The 20778-nt window shown below is 37.9% G+C and overlaps 1 protein-coding gene across 2 annotated transcripts in view; it reads left to right on the top strand.

The window, feature by feature from the left end:
• SPATS2 (spermatogenesis associated serine rich 2) overlaps positions 1 to 20778 on the top strand; it is a 153241-nt gene that overhangs the window by 114463 nt on the left and 18000 nt on the right. For both annotated transcript variants that reach the window (XM_061416219.1, XM_061416220.1), the window contains exons 4-8: positions 5752 to 5860; positions 6966 to 7015; positions 14543 to 14804; positions 16008 to 16187; positions 18615 to 18750. In XM_061416219.1, the coding sequence (XP_061272203.1) occupies positions 5752 to 5860; positions 6966 to 7015; positions 14543 to 14804; positions 16008 to 16187; positions 18615 to 18750 (737 nt within the window). The remainder of the gene's footprint in view (positions 1 to 5751; positions 5861 to 6965; positions 7016 to 14542; positions 14805 to 16007; positions 16188 to 18614; positions 18751 to 20778) is intronic.

Raw genomic sequence — 20778 nt, 5'->3', positions numbered from 1 at the left:
TCTCATTGATTTGCTGAGCATACTTCTTATATGAAATGATTTCACCAGGATTCCGAAAGCTGTAGTGAATTAGATGAGCAGCAGATCACCAAACAGTGACTATGACCTTTTTTTGGTGCAAGTTTGGATTTGGTGCAAGTTTGGTCCAAAGCGCTTTGGACCTTCTTGGGGGTTCCTAGGTGATGCTAGTGATAAAGACCTTGCCTGTCAATACAAGAGAAAACGTAAGAGATGCAGGTTCGATCCCGGGGTTCGGAAGATCCCCTGGAGGAGGAAATGGCAACCCACTCCCATATTCTTGCCTGGAGAATCCCATGGACAGAGGAGCCTGGCAGTCTGCAGTCCATGGGGTCGCAAAGAGTTGGGCATAACTGAGCGACTAACACTTTCACTTTCACTTTCACTTTCTTTGACTTTGAGAAGTGCTTTGGAGTTTCTTCACTATCCAGCCACTGAGCTGATCATCGCCGGGAGTTGTATAAAATCCACTTTCTGTCGCACATCACGATCCATTTGAGAAATGGTTTGTTGTTACACAATAAAAGAGGATGACACTTCAACTCAATGGTTTTTTTGATTTGCTATCAGTTCATGAGGTACCCACTTACTGAGCTTCTTCACCTTTCCAGTTTGCTTCTAATGCAAAATGACGATAGAATGGTTGGTATTGAGTTCTTCAGCAACTTCTCGTGTAGTTGAAAGAGAATCGGCTTTGACGATCCTCTCATTTGGTCCTTGTCAATTTGTAGTTGCTGGCCACTGTGCTCCTCATCTTCAAGGCTCTCCTCTCCTTTACAAAACTTCTTGAAGCACCACTGCACTGTACGTTCGTTAGCAGTTTCTGGGCTAATGCATTGATGATGTTCAAATTGTTTCCACTGCTTTATGACCCATTTTGAACTCAAATAAGAAAATTGCTTGAATTTGCTTTTTGTCTAACATAATTTCCCTAGTCTAAAATAAATATAGAATAAACAGCAAGTAATGTCATTAGCAAAAAAAAAAAAAAGTGAGAAATGTGCATTAAAATGATATATAACATAACCACATTTATTTGAGAACGTATTCCAATATCAAACGGCAAAGCTCAGCAGTGCAAGACCACAATTACTTTTCAGTTCAGTTCAGTCGCTCAGTCATGTCCGACTCTTTGCGACCCCATGAATCTCAGCATGCCAGGCCTCCCTGTCCATCACCAACTCCTGCAGAGTTCACTCAGACTCACGTCCATCGAGTCAGTGATGCCGTCCAGCCATCTCATCGTCTGTCATCCCCTTCTCCTCCTGCCCCCAATCCCTCCCAGCATCAGAATCTTTTCCAATGAGTCAACTCTTCGCATGAGGTGGCCAAAGTACTGGAGTTTCAACTTTAGCATCATTCCTTCCAAAGAAATCCCAGGGCTGATCTCCTTCAGAATGGACTGGTTGGATCTCCTTGCAGTCCAAGGGACTCTCAAGAGTCTTCTCCAACACCACAGTTCAAAAGCATCAATTCTTCAGCGCTCAGCTTTCTTCACAGTCCAACTCTCACATCCATACATGACCACTGGAAAAACCATAGCCTTGACTAGATGGACCTTTGTCAGCAAAGTAATGTCTCTGCTTTTCAATATGCTATCTAGGTTGGTCATAACTTTTCTTCCAAGGAGTAAGCATACACCAACCTAATAGCAATACACACACCTAGCTCTTAGCTCTTGGTTTCTAACTACCACTCCCTACCAAAAAAAAAAAAAAAATGGGTCTTCTTGAAGAAATAACCAATTTCACATTGTCCAGCAAGACAAGAAATGAAGATTATAAAGAATAAAAAGGAAGGGAGAAAAAAACTGCTGTTATTATAGATAATAGAATTGCCTACATAGAATAACCAAGAAAGCAACAAATTATTAGGAATAATGAAGTCATCAAAATAGTTGGATATAAATTGACATACAAAAATGAAAAGAGAATATGCAGTTATTGTAAAGTGTATATTTTTAACCTCAAAAGATACAAAATACCTTAGGAATAACTGACAAAGTTGGCATGCTCGTTTTGAAGGGAAATTTGGCATTTCTAATGAATTTTTAGATTCACTACTGTTCACAGTTTTGCCAAGAGAATGTACTGGTCATAGCAAACACCCTTTTCCAACAACACAAGAGAAGACTCTACACATGGACATCACCAGATGGTCAGTACTGAAATCAGATTGATTATATTCTTAGCAGCCAAAGATGAAGAAGCTCTATAAAGTCAGCAAAAACAAGTCCGGGAGCTGACTGTGGCTCAGTTCATGAACTCCTTATTGCCAAATTCAGACTTAAATTGAAGAAAATAGGGAAAACCACTAGACCATTCAGGTATGACCTAAATCAAATCCCTTACGATTATACAGCAGAAGTGAGAAATAGATTCAAGGGATTAGATCTGATAGACGGAGGGCCTGAAGAATTATGGATAGAGGTTCGTGATATTGTATAGGAGGCAGTGATCAAGACCATCTCCAAGAAAAAGAAATGCAAAAAGGCAAGATGGTTGTCTGAGGAGGCCTTACAAATAGCTGTGAAAAGAAGAGAAGCGAAATCAAAGGAGAAGAGGAAAGATATATCCATTTGAATGCAGACTGCTAAAGAAAAGCAAGGAGAGAAAAGACAGCCTTCCTCAGTGATCAATGCAAAGAAATAGAGGAAAACCATAGAATCGGAAAGACTAGAGATCTCTTCAAGAAAATGATACCAAGGGAACATTTCTTGCAAAGATGGACATAATAAAGGACAGAAATGGTATGGATCTAACAGAAGGAGAAAATATTAAGAAGAGGTGGCAAGAATACACTGAAGAACTATATGAAAAAGACTTCATGACCCAGATAATCACGATGGTATAATCACTCACCTAGAGCCAGACATCCTGAAATGCGAAATCAAGTGATCCTTAGGAAGCATCACTACAAACAAAGCTAGTGGAAGTAATGAAATTCCAGTTGAGCTATTTCAAATCTTGAAAGATGATGCTGTGAAAGTGCTGCACTCAATATGCCAGCAACTTTAGAAAACTCAGCAGTGCAGTGGCCACAGGACTGGAAAAGGTCAGTTTTCATTTCAATCCCAAAGAAAGGCAATGCCAAAGAATGCTCCAAGTACCACACAATTGCACTCATCTCACACGCTAGCAAAGTAATGCTCAAAATTCTCCAAGCCAGGCTTCAACAGTACGTGAACCATGAACTTCCAGATGTTCAAGGTGGATTTAGAAAAGGCAGAGGAACCAGAGGTCAAATTGCCAACATCCTTTGGATCATCGAAAAAGCAAGAGAGTTCCAGAAAAACATCTACTTCTGCTTTATTGACTATGCCAAAGCCTTTGACCGTGTGGATCACAACAAATTCTGGAAAATTCTGAAAGAGATAGGAATATCAGACCACCTGACCTGCCTCTTGAGAAAGCTGTGTGCAGGTCAGGAAGCAACAGTTAGAATTGGACATGGAACAACAGACTGGTTCCAGATCGGGGAAAGAGTACGTCAAGACTGTATATTGTCACCCTGCTTATTTAACTTATATGCAGAGTACATCATGAGAAATGCTGGGCTGGAAGAAGCACAAGCTGGAATCAAGATTTCCAGGAGAAGTATCAATAACCTCAGATACACAGATGACACCACCCTTATGGCAGAAAGGGAAGAACTAAAGAGCCTCTTGATGAAAGTGAAAGAGGAGAGTTGAAAAGTTGGCTTTAAACTCAACATTCAGAAAACTAGGATCATGGCATCTGGTCCCATCACTTCATGGCAAATAGATGGGGAAACAATGGAAACAGTGATAGACTTTATTTTGGGGGGCTCCAAAATCACTGCAGATGGTGACTGAAGCCATGAAATTAAAAGACACTTGCTCCTTGGAAGAAAAGCTATGACCAACCTAGATAGCATACTAAAAAAGCAGAGACGTTACTTTGCTGGCAAAGGTCCATCTAGTCAAGGCTGTGGTTTTTCCAGTGTCATGTCTGGATGTGAGCGTTGGACTATAAAGAAAACTGAGTGCCAAAGAATTGATGCTTTTGAACTGTGGTGTTGGAGAAGACTCTTGAGAGTCTCTTGGACTGCAAGGAGATCCAACCAGTCCATCCTAAAGGAAATCAGTCCTGAATATTCATTGGAAAGACTGATGCTGAAGCTGAAACTCCAATATTTGGCCACCTGATGCGAAGAACTGTCTCATTTGAAAAGACCCTGATTCTGGGAAAGATTGAAGGCGGGAGGAGAAGGGATCGACAGAGGATGAGATGGTTGGATGGCATCACTGACTCAATGGACTTAAGTTTGAGTAAACTCCAGGAGTTGGTGATGGACAGGGAGGCCTGGCATGCTGCAGTCCATTGGGTTACAAAGAGCTGGATATGACTGAGCAACTGAACTGAACTGAACTGTTCAGAAATTCTACTAGTGATTATATATACAATAGAGACATCCTCTCACTGTTCACTGAAGACTTGTTTTCTTTTTTTTAACAATTTGGTAAGCATTGTCATAAGCATTCAGTAAATAAGCATAAGCGTAGGAATATTTACTATGGTATTTTTCATAGTAGCCAAACACTGGAAAGAATGTAAATGTCTGTCAACAGAAAAATGATTAAATTGGCTATATTCACACAATGGAAATGCTATTTAGCAGTTAAAATAAATTACTGATAAATAATAATGAGATGCATTTATCAACATGAAAAATCTAAAAAACAATGTTATATGAAAAAGCAAATTAAAAATAGACATGTATGATATGACGTGTAATGCAAACAATAATATGTCTTACCCTTGGATACAGACATACATCATAAAAGTATAAAAACAAATATCAAAATAACACCAAATTCAAGGTAGAAATCTCTGTGGAGAGGAGGGAAAAGGGGTTTATGAAAAGTTTCATGGGCACTTCAATTGCATGTATTTTATTTTATTAAACTGGCTATCATAGTGAGTGTTCATTATGTTTTATACACCTGAAATAATTTATAATAATTTAAATGATATCTGTAGCATTATTATCAGAGAAGGCAATGGCACCCCACTCCAGTACTCTTGCCTGGAAAATCCCATGGACGGAGGAGCCTGGTAGGCTCCAGTCCATGGGGTCGCTAAGAGTCGGGCATGACTGAGCAACTTCACTTTCACTTTTCACTTTCTTGCATTGGAGAAGGAAATGGCAACCCACTTCAGTATTCTTGCCTGGAGAATCCCAGGGACAGAGGAGCCTAGTGGGCTGCCGTCTATGGGGTCGCACAGAGTCGGACATGACTGAAGCGACTTAGCAGCAGCAGCAGCATAGCATTATTATACAATTAAATGATATGAAATAAATGTTTAAAAAATGCTATACAAAAATCTAAGTTATTATTGTTTTTTTATTCTGGTGGTTTGTTAAACTTTGCTCCTTTCTCTATAATATGCTAAAAATGAGGAAATGTTGATGCTAAATTAATACCTGATCCCTGAATTTAACCACCCTGAAATAAGATCTGGCACAAATCTTCTGTTTCTGCAAATGTTCTGCTTTTTCTAAGTTTTAAAGTTAATTTTTTATGTGCTGGCATCATTCACCTATTACTCATCCCAGTGAGATGGTTGTATGTACTCTCACTGATACTAAAGTGATGTGATACACCTTGTTAAAGATGAAATGGTACCCTTACTGTTATTCTCTGTAATAGACCTCAGTTTCCAACTGATCTACTCATATTAGAATAAATGACCTTATCTTCTTTTTCAGATAAATGCAGTGCGTGCAATAGTTCCCAATAAGAGTAACAATGAAATTATCCTGGTTTTGCAACACTTTGATAATTGTGTGGACAAAACAGTACAAGCATTCATGGAAGGTAACCCTAGCTCAATATTTTTATAAGTTCATATTTGTTCAACTAGAAGTTGCTTCAGATTTCTATAACATTTATTCGGCAGTCTGGTATTTTATAGACGATATAGCAGACCCTGTGCCATTTTTAAAGATATCTTTTAAAGCTCCTTATTTCAGCCCTAGAAGTAATTCATTCATAAGCTATATGATACCTGGAATAAGAGATAAGCAGAGAAGATTCCATCATTTTATTCAGAACATTTTCTAATGACAGTTAAGAAATTAGGTAGCCAGTGGTATAAGGGACTTGACTGGAGTTGGGTTGAATAAGAATTTAAGAAGCAATGATAGAGCAGTGGTCTGGTGGCTCAGCTACAGATGGCAGATTTAGGGACTCAGTATTCTTTTTCAGGCTCTGACAAGTGATTTAAATATATGGGTTTGAGTTTCCTTATCTACCATACAAAAAATGGTATGCTTAGTCAAACCTTCTGATTTTACAGAGTTGAGGAGCATTTTACAAAATTCTTTCCACATAACTTGTTTGGGAAAAACTGTCTGAAGTTGTCTCTTTCATTGAACAGTGACAGTGATATCAAAATAGATCTCCCTCTTTCTACTTTTCTGAATTTGCCAGTACACAATAAACAGGTCCAAATACTGTAAGTTGTTTCTTTACCATCATATTTTTGTTTATAATGTTAGTGTTTGGGTTTAGGGTGGCAGACAGTTCTCTGTGAAACAATGTAACCAGATTGTGTGTAATCTGGAGGAGAGGGGATGCCATACTTGGGCTGAAACCAGTACTTGGGCTGAAACCAGGCATCTTTGTATTTGGTCAAAGCTACATAGATAAAAAGAAGCTTCAAAATGGTCAGGCTACATTAGTCTCTTCCTGGAAGAACTTACTGAAGAAATTAAATGGAGAAGGGAGATCTAAATGGGCAGGTATTCTAAAAGGTAAGCATGATATGATTATCTCATTACATTAGCTTAGACACCTGAACCATCACTTTTCCTATTGGGAGAGGGAGACTTTCCAGCAGTTACAAAATTCAGGGACACTAATTTCTGCTTTAGCATACTTGTGCTGGGAGAAAAATATCTGTGATTGGTTTCTCTTACAGGTAGTGCCAGTGAAGTACTCAAAGAATGGACAGTAACAGGCAAGAAAAAGGTAAAAATGAATTAAATTTAAAAGTGTGATATCAGTATTTGTATTATAAAAAAATTAAGCTCTGCAGAAATACTGAAAGATTTACATACGCATCTTCAGTTTACCTGGCTAAGAAAAGTTTTCTTCCAGGACATTGTAACACTGCTCTGTACATACAGTACCACAGTCTCCTCCGTGTGATTTCAGGCAGGAAGCAGAATTACTCTGCCATCGCAGTTTCAGAGAATGTATTAATATTAGGCAGGGATGAAACGAGATCATGTCAAGGACAGCAGAGCTCCTCTAGAGAAAGTGATCCATTCCAGTGGTTTTCAAATCATTCATATTATACATCAGTTAAAATAGTTCAGATTTTTAAGTCAGACCACTTGTGTTGTAATCTCTGGTATTAATCAGCTTTAGCTTAAAGCCTAAAGAGAGGCTTTGCTACTGTTAGCTATGCAGAGGGGTCTGATGGTCTAGTTCAGGGAGATATTAGAAGATAATAGAAGGCACTTGGACTGTGGAATCAGTCAAAACTGGATTTATATCCTATTCTACTACTTACTGGTTTTATTTCCTGGGAATATTGTTTAACCCCTAGTGAGTCTTAGTTTGCTTGTCTCTAAAATAGGAAAATAATACTGACAACTGAAAGTATTTCAGTTCAGTTTAGTTGCTCAGTCGTGTCCAACTCTTTGCAACCCCATGGGCTGCAACACTCCAGGCTTCCCTGTCCATCACCAACTCCCAGAGCTTACTCAGACTCATATCCGTCAAGTCAGTGATGCCATCCAACTGTCTCATCCTCTGTTGTCCCCTTCTCCTCCCGCCTTTAATCTTTCCCAGCATCAGGGTCTTTTCAAATGAGTCAGTTCTTCGCATCAGGTGGCCAGATATTGGAGTTTCAGCTTCAGCATCAGTCCTTCCAATGAATATTCAGGACTGATTTCCTTCAGGATGGACTGGTTGGATCTCCTTGCAGTCCAAGGGACTCTCAAGAGTCTTTTCCAACACCACAGTTCAAAAGCATCAATTCTTTGCCCTTCAGCTTTCTTTATAGTCTAACTCTCACATCCATACATGGCTACTGAAAAAAACCATGGTTTTGACTAGATGGATCTTTTTTGGCAATGTCTCCTCAAGTGTTTAATACAATATCTAACATATCAGTTCTCCTTATGCACTTGAAACCAAAAATGCTTTCCCCAAAGGATACTAGCTAACCTCATCATGCTTCCCATAGCTCTTTACTCTAAATCTGGTTCTTTTAGAAAGTGCTTGAAGTGTGAATTTGAATCAAGTATCTCTATGAAATCTCTTTCGGGTCTATTTAGGTTAGTGCTGGAGTTCTGGAATGCTTTCTTAATGACTCTAAGTCACTTCATTAGGATTTCTGCTAAGTCTTAATTAAACCAGACTTGGGGAAAAAAAAAAAAACAAAACGGGCTTGGCTCCATTGACCCTTGAGAACTTTTTCTAAGAACTTAATACTACCACAGATTCCCCTGAAGCTCTCCATACCTGTAGCTTTGAATATTTGCTTAACTTCTTTCCATTGCTTTCACCAAACCTAAGTAACTGTGCATATTCTGATTTATTAATTTACTGGACAAGGATAATAGGTTATTAGTAATGTAATATGTACACAAAGCTGGGGAAGTATGTGTTGGAGATACATCAGTTTCTTAAAATTTGGAGAAAGAAAAATGGCTTCAGTTTGGCAATCCCAAATACCCAAATCACATCTAGTTAACTTTTGGGATTAGTTCAATAGGATATGATCATGAACGATTACTGGGGATAGGTATTACATGCATAGGACAGTGACATGAAAACTTAGCCAGCTCACATGGGAGAAAGTAATTAAGAAAAGGAGAAATGAGAATTGTGGAGAGGAAAAATCCCTTACCGGATATATGATTGCAAATAGTTTCTCACATTCTGTGGATTGTCTTCTTTCTCATTAAGTCCAGTTTGTCTGTTTTTCTTTACCGTGGTCTCTAAGAAATCCTTACCAAATCCAATGTCGTGAAGCTTTTGTCTTACATCATTTTCTTCTAAGTTTTGTTGATTTAGGTCTTACATTTAGGTTTGATCCATTTTGAGTTAATTTTTGTGCTATGTTTCAGGTTAAAGTCCAACTTTATTCTTTTGTATGTGGAGATTCCAGTTTTTCCAGCATTATTTGTTGAAAAGACTGTCCTTTCCCCATTGAATAGTTTTGGCAAAAATCACTTAAGCCATATATGTGAGAGTTTACTTCTGGGCTCTTTATTCTATTTCATTGTGTCTATGTTTGTCTTTTATAAGTTTTTTGGTCACTCTCGCATGGCTTGTGGGATCTTAGTTCCCTGACCATGGATCAAACCCCTGCTCTCCACAGTGGAGGCAGAATCTTAACCACTGGGCCACCAGGCAAGTCCCGTATACATCTGTCTTTACACTAGTACTACACTGTTTTGATTAGTGTAGCTTTGTAGTAAGTTTTGGAATTAGGTTGTATGAGTCTCCCTGTTTTGTTCCTCTTTTTCTTTAAAATTTTTATTGACATGTTGATTCACAATGTTGTGTTAATTTCAGGGGTACAGCAAAGTGATTCAGTTATACACACACACACACATACATATACAGAAGTTTTTTTAGATTCTTTTCCATTGTACCAGCCAAGCCACAAGGGAAGCCCATTGTAGGTTATTAGAAGATATGATATAGTCCCCAACAGTAGGTCTTTGTTGATTATCTTTTCATATATAATAGTGTGTATATTTTAGTCCCAAACATACAATTTATCCCTCCCCTCCCAGCCCTGTTCCCTTTTGGTGACCATAAACTTGTTTTCTATGTCTGTGAGTCTATTTTTCTTTTGTAAATAAATTAATTTGTGTCCTTTTTTTTTTAGATTGCACGTATAAGTGATATCATATAATATTTGTCCTTCTCTGTCTGACTTATTTCATTTAGTATGACAATCAAGGTTGTTTTGGTCCCTTGAAGGTGCATATGAATTTTAAGATGGGTTTTTCTGTTTCTGCAAAAAATATCATTGGGATTTTGATAAGGATTGCATTGAATCTGTAGATCACTTTGGGTAGTATTGGCATTTTAATATTAAATCTTATAATTCATAAATATATAATGTGTTTCTATTTAGTTATGTTATTATAAATTGAATTATTTTATAATTTACTTTTCAGATTGTTCAGGTATAGAAGTACAACTGGAGAAGGCAATGGCACCCCACTCCAGTACTCTTGCCTGGAAAATCCCATGGGCGGAAGAGCCTGGTGGGCTGCAATCCGTGGGGTTGCGAAGAGTCGGACACGACTGAGTGACTTCACTTCCACTTTTCACTTTCATGCATTGGAGAAGGAAATGGCAACCCATTCCAGCGTTCTTGCCTGGAGAATCCCAGGGACAGGGGAGCCTGGTGGGCTGCCATCTATGGGGTCTCACAGAGTCGGACACGACTGAAGTGACTTAGTAGCAGCAGAAGTACAACTGATTTTTGTGTGTTGACTGTATCCTGCTGCGTTGCTGAATTGTTCTGTGTGTGTGTGTGTAATCTTTAAAGTTTTCTATATATAAGATCATATCTTTTGCAAACATGTTTTCCTTTTTCGTTTCCTGCTTGGATGCCTTTTATTTCTTTTTCTTTCTTAATTGCACTGGCTACAACTTTCAGTACTGTGTTGAATAGAAATGGCAAAAGTGGGCATCCTTGCCTTGTTCCTGATCTTTGAGGAAAAGCTCTCCTCTTTGACCATTGTCCCCTGTGGGTTTTTCATATATGTCTTTTATTATGTTGAAGTAGTTTCCGTCTAGTCCTAGTTTTTTTTTTTTTTTAGTGTTTTTATCATGAAAGGATATTTGAATTTTGTCCCATGTTTTTTCTGCATCAATTAAGATGATCATGTGGCTTTTTTCCCCTTTTTTCTGTTAATATGGTGTATTACATTGATCAGTTTTCTTAAGTTGAACCATTCTTGCATTCAGGGAATAAATCCTATTTGGTCATGATATATAATTATTTTCATATATTGCTAAATTTGGTTTGGTACTTTCTGTTGAGAATTTTTGCATCAGTGTTCATAAGGGATATTGCTGTGTAGTTTTCATCTAGTGTCTTTGTCTAAGTATCAGGGTAATGCTGACCTCATAGAGTGAGTTAGATATTGTTCCCTTCTCTTCAGCAGCTTTTTTTTTTTGAAAAGTTTGGCAAGAGTAAATGTTTGGTAGAATTCACTAGTGAAGCCAGGGCTTTTCTTTGTCAGGAGATTTTTGATTCATGATTCAGTCTCCTAACTAGTTAGATTTTCTATTTCTTCATGACAGTATTGGTAGGTTTTGTGTTTCTAGGAATTTGAACAATTTCATCTAGGTTATACAATTTGTTGGTATATGATTGTTCATAATATTCTCTTATAATCAATAGTAATGTGCCCACTTTCATTTCTTATTTTAATAATTTGAGTCTTCTCACTTTTTTCTTAGTCCATCTAGCTAAACTTTTGTCAACTTTGTTTTTATGAAGAACCAGCTTTTGGTTTTATTGTATTAGTCTTCTAAATCATGTAGAAAACAAAAAGTACAGTCACAAACCAGTGTTATAATAATACTAGCTTTTGTAACTGCACATGTGTTTTACCTCGTCAAGTTCTTTATTTCTCTGTATGCCTTCAGATTACCATCTAGTGTTCCTTCACTTCATGTTACAGGCCTCCTGTGTTTCTGGCGGGGCAGGTCTGGTAGTCATGAACTCTCTCCTCTTTGTTTACCTAGGAATGTCTTAATTTATCCCTCAGTTTTGAAAGACAGTTTTGCTACATAGAGGATTCTTGGTTGATGGGTTGTTTTGTTTTGTTTTGTTTTCCTTTTAGCACTTTGAATATATCTGCCTACTGCCTTCTGGCCTCCTATGTTTCTGATGAGAAATCTGCTAATCTCATTGATGATCTCTTGTGTGTGATAAGTAACTTCTCTCTTGCTGCTTTCTAGATTCTTTCTTTCTTTTGGAAGGTTGATTACAACGTGTTTCATCGTCTCTTGGAGGTTGTTAAGCTTCTTGGATGTTTATAGTCATGTCTTTCATCAAATTTGGGAAGTTTCCAGCCATCATTTCTTTATACATTCCTTCTTCCCTTTCCTCCTCTCCTTCTCCAGTTTATACAACGCATATGTTGGTTTGCTTGATGGAGCCCCACAGGTCCCTTAGGCTCTTCACTTTTCTTCAATCTTTTTTCTCTACCTCAAACTCAATAATTTCAGTTGTGCTATCTTCAAACCCACTGGTTCTTTCTCCTGACTTCTCAGATCTCCCTTTGAATCCCGTCAGTGATTTTTTTTAAAAAAATATAAGTTACTGTACTTTTTAGCTCCAAAATTTCATTTTTTTATTTCTTTTTTAGATTTAGTTTCTTTTTCTCTTAATTAATATTTCCATTTTGTTTATACTTTGTTTGCTTGACCTTCCCCACATTTTCCTTTAGTTCTTTGAACATCTTTAAGGCAGCTTTTTTGTTTTCGTTTTTTGGGGGGGTGGGGTTTGGTTGTACTGAATCTTCATTGCTGCATGGGCTTTCCTCTGGTTGCAGAAAGCAGGGACTACTCTGCTTTGTGCTCTTTTGTACTCTGCAGCTAGCAGGGACTAGCTGCATTGTGCAGGCTTCTCCTTGCAGTGGCTTCTCTTGTTGTCAAATATGGGCTCTAGGCACATGGGCTTCAGTAGTTGCAGCATGTGGGCTCAGTAGTTGGCGGCTCCCAGGCTCTGGAGCACTGGCTCAGTAGTTGGGGTGTACAGGCTTAGTTGCTCCATAGCATGTGAGATCTACCCGGACCAGAGATCATGTCTCCTATGTTGGCAGGTGGATTCTTTACCACTGAACCACCAGGGAAGCCCAAAAATGCACTAGGCATTTGAGTAAAAAAAAATCTTACTTATGGAAACGTATTAAGAATCCATGTTTACTTAATTAAAATTAATCTTTGGATGAAAAAAATAAAGCCTTTAATGTATCTCCCAACAAGTCTTTCTCAGGGAAAGTTTCTATTGATTTATTCTTTTCCTTTGTATTGGCCATACTTTCTTATTTTTGTGTGTTCTTTGTGATTTCCTGAAAGCTAGACATTAGAACCTAATAATTTGATAACTCTGGAAACCAGATTCTCCCTCTTTCTCCAGGTTTGCTGTTTTTTGTTATTACTATATTTTAAAATTGTAAGCTGTCTTTGTACCAAGGGTCAGCCTAAGGTGTAGACTTAAGGTCTTCTCAGATCTTGTCTGTGCTTTTCCCTGGGCATGCATGATTACTTTCAATTTTTTTCTGTATATACAGTTGTTTTTGAATGTCCTTGTCTTTTATGTCTGTCTCCAGAAAGGGAATAAAGAAAAATGAAGTGGGGAAGAAGGGCACCACCACTTTAATTCCCCTATGCTATGCTAAGTCACTTCAATCGTGTCTGACTCTGTGTGACCCCATAGATGGCAGCCCACCAGGCTCCCCCGTCCCTGGGATTCTCCAGGCAAGAACACTGGAGAATCCCACTGGATTGGGTTGCCATTTCCTTCTCCAATGCATGAAAGTGAAAAGAGAAAGTGAAGTCGCTCAGTCGTGTCCGACTCTCAGCGACCCCGTGAACTGCAGCCCACCAGGCTCCTCTGTCCATGGGATTCTCCAGGCAAGAGTACTGGAGTGGGGTGCCATTGCCCTAAAGGAATTAAACTTCAGCCAGAGGGGGAGGGGCTTGCAACAGTGGGAGGAGGTGCAGCATCAGTGGCTGCCTGCCTCTGTCTATACCTTTGTAGTGAAAGGCAGCAGTCAGTGACCACGACACAGCTCCCAGTTACTTGGAGGACAGGGTTCTTTTTGCCTACCCTGACTCCAGCAAGCTATGTGCTAGCTGCTTCAAGAACAGGTGCACGGCTGCCTGTTCCCTAACTGGGGGTGGGGGGTGAGTATCTGCTACTGTGCTCAGAACTGAAATTGACTGAAATTAACCACAATTTATCATCCAAGTCTTCTCCTGGAAATTATAAGCCTTCAGTAGACTCCAGAGTTCCAAAATAGTTAGACAGATTCTGCCAGTGTAATTGTTGTCTAGATGAGGAGACAGATTTCTGATGCAAAATCCTCTGCAATGCAGATTTAATTTATCTTATTAAACTGAAGTTTCACTTCATTCCATGTTTATAGCTACACCAGTTTTTCTATTGGATTATTATTTTGTTTGTTTAAGAGCTCTCTCTATTAATTTCTTTGTATGTATTACACATATTTTTCTCACATTTTGTAGTTTATCTTTCAGTTTTTCTTATAGTGGGTTTTGTCATGCTTTGCTGTTTTATTTTTATGTGTTTGAGTTTATCTAAAGTATTTTATATAGTTATTTTAGTCAGTAGATCAACATATACAAAAAGGTATTCAGTTTCTGGAAGAGCAAATGAGAAATTGGTAACATTGGTTGCCTTTGGGTAGCTGGCGTTACCTCTCTGGATTGTCGGGGTCTTCTTTTTCTTTTTCCTTTTTTCAAATCTTTAATAACCATTAGAACAAAAAGAAGAAAAGCAAGCCAAAACCTGCAGCAGAACCAAGTAACAGTATCCCAGATTCCAACAAATCGGTTTCCATTCAAGAGGAACAATCTGCGCCCTCCTCAGAGAAAGGTGGTGTTAATGGTTATCATGTCAACGGTGCCATCAATGATACTGAGTCTGTGGACTCACTCAGTGAAGGTATGGAGACACTTTCAATAGAAGCCAGAGAACTGGAGGATCCTGAGTCTGCCCCATCAGAAATGCTGGATAGAACCGGTGAGTATTAACAGGTCCTTGGAAAGTTCCATTCTACTGAAAAATACAGGGGCTCCTTGGCTGAGAAAGCAATCAATAAATTAAATCTAGTTAGTTTTTTAACTTTGTTACTTCTTATGTGAAAGAGTCAATTTGGTAATTATCAAGGGCCTAGAAAAATATAATTCATATTCCTTTGTTTCATATTTTAATTTTAGTCTAAATCAGCCTTGTGGAAATCTTCTAATTTAATAGTTCTGTAATACTTAGAGAGTACAGAAGGTGACCTTAGATGTTTTTTAACTGCACATTTATTAAAGGAAATGATGATCATGAGTTGATATTGATGCTATTATTCCAAGACTCAACACAATAAGGAATATATAGGCATAACTGTAATCCCATGGCTTTCATTAGAAGTAGACTGTTGGTTTTTATAGTCTCACATTTGTTTTTTAATAAAGAATTAAGATTAGTATTAGTTGTAAATTCAGATAGCTTGTACATTTTTCATTAACCGTTTTGATGAGTACTGGAAAGATATTGGGAATATATTTTTAAAAATAGGCTTTTTAATTACTTGTTTGTTAAACCAGTTTTCCTTGCTCTATTGCTGCTGGCTTTATACATGCAATGCCATTTTTAAAATTACGCCGTGTATTTCAGATGTTTTTATTTATTGATTAGTTTGAGCACACACACACACATATAAAGACTTAGAAAAAAACATAGCACCTCAAACAAACCAAAGATAGTCGGTGGCTTCTATTTTTTCCTGAACTAGCTTTCCTTTATTTCCTAACTCTTTGCTGTTTCCATTTCCTAAAGCTTTTGAAACTCTACTCTCTTTCTCTGGGACAGTGTAGAAATCTTTTTCTCAGCATAACTTAACAGAAGCTTGTCAGAAGGTAGTGATATTGACTCTTCACTTCCTTGTGCCCAGAACTGCAAGGAAGTTAACAAGATACAGGGAATAAGCTAGCCTGTCTGGAGATGGGTTAACAAAGAATCCTTCTCTTCAGTTGGTGTGCCTCCTTGGGCTAAGCCAAGTGATACAGCCTCACTGACTCTGCTCTTTGTCCTGTTTTGTCAGCTGATTCTATTCACAACCTTTTAAGAGGCAATTTTTTGCTGCACTTTTGCCTTTTTACTTCATGTGTACTTAAAGACTCCTTGATTTACCCCTGAACTCTACTCTAAAATACTGGCCTCTTTATTTGACAGGATCCATGCTGGAGAATGGTGTCTCTGATTTCGAGTCCAGATCTTTGACTATGCACTCTACTCAGAATTCTCAACAAAATAAGAATGCTGCCAAGTCTCTCTCAAGAACTACTGTAGGACCTCAGCTTTCAAATCTAGGCATGGAAGATGTTCCCCTCTCTTCCACCAACAAAAAGCTGGGTAAATCAAAGATCTTCCTTTGAGAGAAAGCAAAAAGAATCTGTGTTTTTAGCTAAAGAGGGCAAATCATCTCTTTGTTCTCATAGATAAGGTTTCAGAAGGGGCAGCAGGTAATACATTTCCAGTCAGTGACTATCCATGACGATCCAGCCTTTCCCCAGTTTTGTGTACACAGTTGGAGTCTAATAGTAGTATAATGCTGTACAGTCTTGAGACAACAATAGTGATCCTTTTTTTGTGAATGAGGGTCAAACTCTGTGGCTAGCATGGTGTCTTTGATAACATTAACCTTTGTTTTATTTGTTTTACTGCAACATGTCTGTGCTGTTTCCTTCATTTTTAACTCCTGGTTGATTCAACAGTAAAAAGCTTTGCCATCTCTGAAATGATATTTTGAAGAAATATTTTAATTTCTCTTCTCAACTTCATGCTTTTACTAATACCTATCAGACTGTAGCTTTAAACAAGATCATTTTCTCTTAAGTAAATACTTAGCATTGATTGATGGTAGTGATTTGCTGGTTTTTTTTTTTTAACTTATAATACTTATTTAAATAATCAGCCAATAATTAGATAGAGATAATAGCTCTTCTATCGTCCATTTAAGGATGGCAGTCCACTTACCTGAACAAATGAAACAGAGAAATGTAAAAGACACTTGTAACCTGTAGCTCTGTATTGAATTATGTATACCGCATGAGCCAAATTTAATTATTGAGGCTCTCCTTTTTCATCTTTCTAACAGAGCCCTCAACTTGTCCAGAAAGGCAAGTCTGAAAATATTTATTCAAGCAAAAATAAAGAAACAGTGCTTGAAAGCTTTTAGGTAGATTTTAAAAGAAATAAGGTTGAGATGAGTAAAGATTTAAAGATTGAAAATCTGTGTCTTGGCACTTTATAAATTTGTTAGATCAGTTATTCTAACTATAAGTTATAATAACTGACACTGGTGAATATAGAAAGGTTATAATAGAATTCTCAGAAACTGGTTAAAATATGTTAGGTAGGTAAATATGCTTCATCTTTATCTACAGTGTTGACTTACCCACTTACAATGATTCAAAGTGTACTCTCAAGAGAGAACTTTATCAGTTTTGTTATATCTACGTGGTGAATTGTGTTCTACTAAATCCTGTTATGTAGGGAGTTTTGAAAATTTGGTACCTACTCAAATAGTTTTTCATTTTGGATTCTTTTTTTTAGTCTTTTTCTCTCTGTGTTTAATTTCATTATGGATAGTTTCTAAAATTGCTGTCTACAAATTTATTAATCTTCTTTCTCTAAGTTTTTAATCTGCTGTTAATCCAATTCAGTGTATTTTTCATCTCTGATTTTTTTTTTCATCTCCAGAGGTTCTGTTGGAATCTTTTTAAATATCTTCCATGTCTGTCCTTAATAGATTATACTATTCCTCCACCTTCTTGAACATGTGATATTTGATTATATTAGCTGTTTTGATCTTCTTACCAACTTTATTCTACATCTTTGTCATTTCTGCACTTGTTTCTGTTAATTGATTTTTCCTTTCATTATAGATCAGTCATATTTTTCTGCCTCTAGTAATTTTTTAATTGGATGCCAGACATTGTGAATTTTGCTTTGTTGATTGCTAGATATTTTTGTATTTCTTTAAATATTCTTGTGATTTGTTCTGGAACTGTTATTTGGAAACAGTCTGCTTGCTTACTTAAGCTTTGTTAGTAGAAATAGAGCAGCCTTTAGTCTCAGGCTAATTACTGAGGCAGTGCCCTCTAAGTACCCTGCCTGGCGCCCCACTATGCTGGTGTGAGCATAGACTATTCCTGGCCTGGGTGAGCTCTCAGGATTATCCCACCTGCTCCTTTCCAGTGGTTCCTTCCCCGTTTGGGGCGGTTCTACATTCGCATGCACTCAGAATCCTCTGTGGGTCTTTGTACGGTTTCTTCATTGCTGTGTAGCTTTCTCCTCTTTACTGTTCTGCCCTGAGAATTCTAGCCATCTTGGCCTCTTTGAACTCTCAGCTCTGTCCCCTCAATTCAAGGAGACTTCCAGACTCAACTAAGGATTTCTCCTCCTTGCATTGCAGCCTGGAAACTCTCTTATGGTAGCAAGTTGGGGCAATTTTAGGCCTCACTTCTTTTGTTTCTGTGTTCTTATGGAGGGTGGTAAGAAGTACTGCATATTGTTCATTGTCTGAAAACCATTGTTTCATATATTTTGTGTATGTGTGAAGTTTTTTAAGACAGGAAGGTAAATCCAATTCCTATTACTCCATCTTGGCCAGGATATTGAAAAAAAAAAAATCTATGAAAAATTCACTTTTTTGTCGACGGTGGCCATTTAGGAAGCATTCTTAGTTATGAGATGTTAGTTACATTACATGCTTAGGTATTCAGATCCAGTTTTCAAGTTACCTATGTTGTTTTATTTATTGGGGTTCTTTCCAAGGTTCTAATATTGAAAAATCTGTGAAAGACCTCCAGCGCTGCACAGTGTCTCTTGCACGATATCGAGTTGTAGTTAAAGAAGAGATGGATGCTTCTATTAAGAAAATGAAACAAGCTTTTGCTGAATTGCAGAGCTGGTAAGTTAAGTTGCATTTTGTACCAGTAGCACGAAAATGGTAAAGATGGTTAGCCATTTACCAAGTTCTTTAATTCCTAACTCTTAACTACTGTACATAATGGAGGAAGACTTAAAAATCCTATGCTATATTTTGTTTTCTGCACCAAGTTCTTTAATTCCTAACTCTTAACTACTCTACATAATGGAGGAAGACTTAAAAATCCTATGCTATATTTTGCTTTCTGCACCAAGTTCTTTAATTCCTAACTCTTAACTACTCTACATAATGGAGGAAGACTTAAAAATCCTATGCTATATTGTGCTTTCTGCTTCATTCTGTTTGTGGTCACAGTGTGAGAATGAATGGTAGAAGAAACTCATGCTTTAGGAATGGACCTAAGGTTAATATTGTTTGGAAAGGGACAAATAATTATAGCGTAGGTCATGCTCCTTTACGTTAGGATCTGTCTTTTAAACCAGGAACCTGTAACCCATGGCATGATGTTTTTGAACAAATCAATATGCCAGAAAATTTGGAAAACTCAGCAGTGGCCACAGGACTGGAAAAAGTCAGTTTTCATTCCAATCCCAAAGAAAGGCAATGCCAAAGAATGTTCAAACTATGGCACAGTTGCACTCATTTCACATGCTAGCAAAGTAATGTTCAAAATTCTCCAGGCTAGGCTTCAATAGTACGTGAACTGAGAACTTCCAGATGTTCAAGCTGGATTTAGAAAAGGCAGAGGAACAAGTAATCAAATTGCCAACATCCATTGGATCATAGTATACCTGTGATGGATTCGTTTTGATATTTGGCAAAACTAATACAATTATGTAAAGTTTAAAAATAAAATAAAATTAAAAAAAAAAAAAGAAAATGCAAGAGAATTCCAGAAAAACATCTACTTCTGCTTCATTGACTAGGCTAAAGCCTTTGATTGTGTGGATCACAACAAACTGGAAACTTCTTAAACAGATGGGAATCTCACCAGCCTGCCTCTCACCTGCCTCCTGAGAAACTTGTATGCAGGTCAAGAAGCAACAGTTAGAACCAGACATAGAACAACGGACTGGTTCCAAATTGGGAAAGGAGTACATCAAGGCTGTATACTGTCACCCTGCTTATTTAACTTTTATGCAGAGTACATCATGTGAAATGCCAGGCTGGATGAAGCACAAACTGGAATCAAGATTGCTGGGAGAAATATCAATAACCTCAGCTATGCAAATGATACCACCCTTATGGCAGAAAGTGAAGAGGAACTAAAGAGCCTCTTGATGAAAGTGAAAGAGGAGAGTGAAAAAGTTGGCTTAAAGCTCAACATTCAGAAAACTAAGATCATGACATCTGGTCCCATCACTTCATGGCAAATAAATGGGGTAACAGTGGAAACAGCGTCAGACTATTTTTGGGGCTCCAAAATCACTGCAGATGGTGACTGCAGCCATGAAATTAAAAGATGCTTGCTCCTTGGAAGAAAAGCTATGACAGACCGAGACAGCATATTAAAAAGCAGAGACATTACTTTGCCAACAAAGGTCTGTATAGTCAAAGCTATGATGTTCCTTGTAGTCGTGTATGGATATGAGAGCTAGACCATAAAGAAGGCTGAGCACCAAAGAATCCATGCTTTTGAACTGTGATGTTGGAGAAGACTCTTGGAGAGTCCCTTGGACTGTATGGAGATCCAACCAGTCAATCCTAAAGGAAATCAGTCCTGAATATTCATTGGAAGGACTGATGCTGAAGCTCCAATACTTTGGCCTCCTGATGTAAAGAGCCGACTCATTGGAAAAGACCCTGATGCTGGGAAAGATTGAAGGCAGGAGGAGAAGGGGATGACAGAGGATGAGATGGTTGGATGGCATCACTGACTTAATGGACATGAGTTTGACCAAACTTTGGGAGTTGGTGATGGACAGGGAAGCCTGGTGTGCTGCAGTCCATGGGGTCACAGAGAGTCGAACATGACTGAGTGATTGAACAACAGCAACAACAACAACATTAAAAAAGTAGAAAAGATGTCTTTGTTTTCCTGCCTCCTTT

The sequence above is a fragment of the Bos javanicus genome, chromosome 5 (assembly GCF_032452875.1).
Source record: "Bos javanicus breed banteng chromosome 5, ARS-OSU_banteng_1.0, whole genome shotgun sequence".
Classification (NCBI taxonomy): Eukaryota; Metazoa; Chordata; class Mammalia; order Artiodactyla; family Bovidae; genus Bos; species Bos javanicus.
This window is presented reverse-complemented; position numbering and strand designations above follow the sequence as displayed.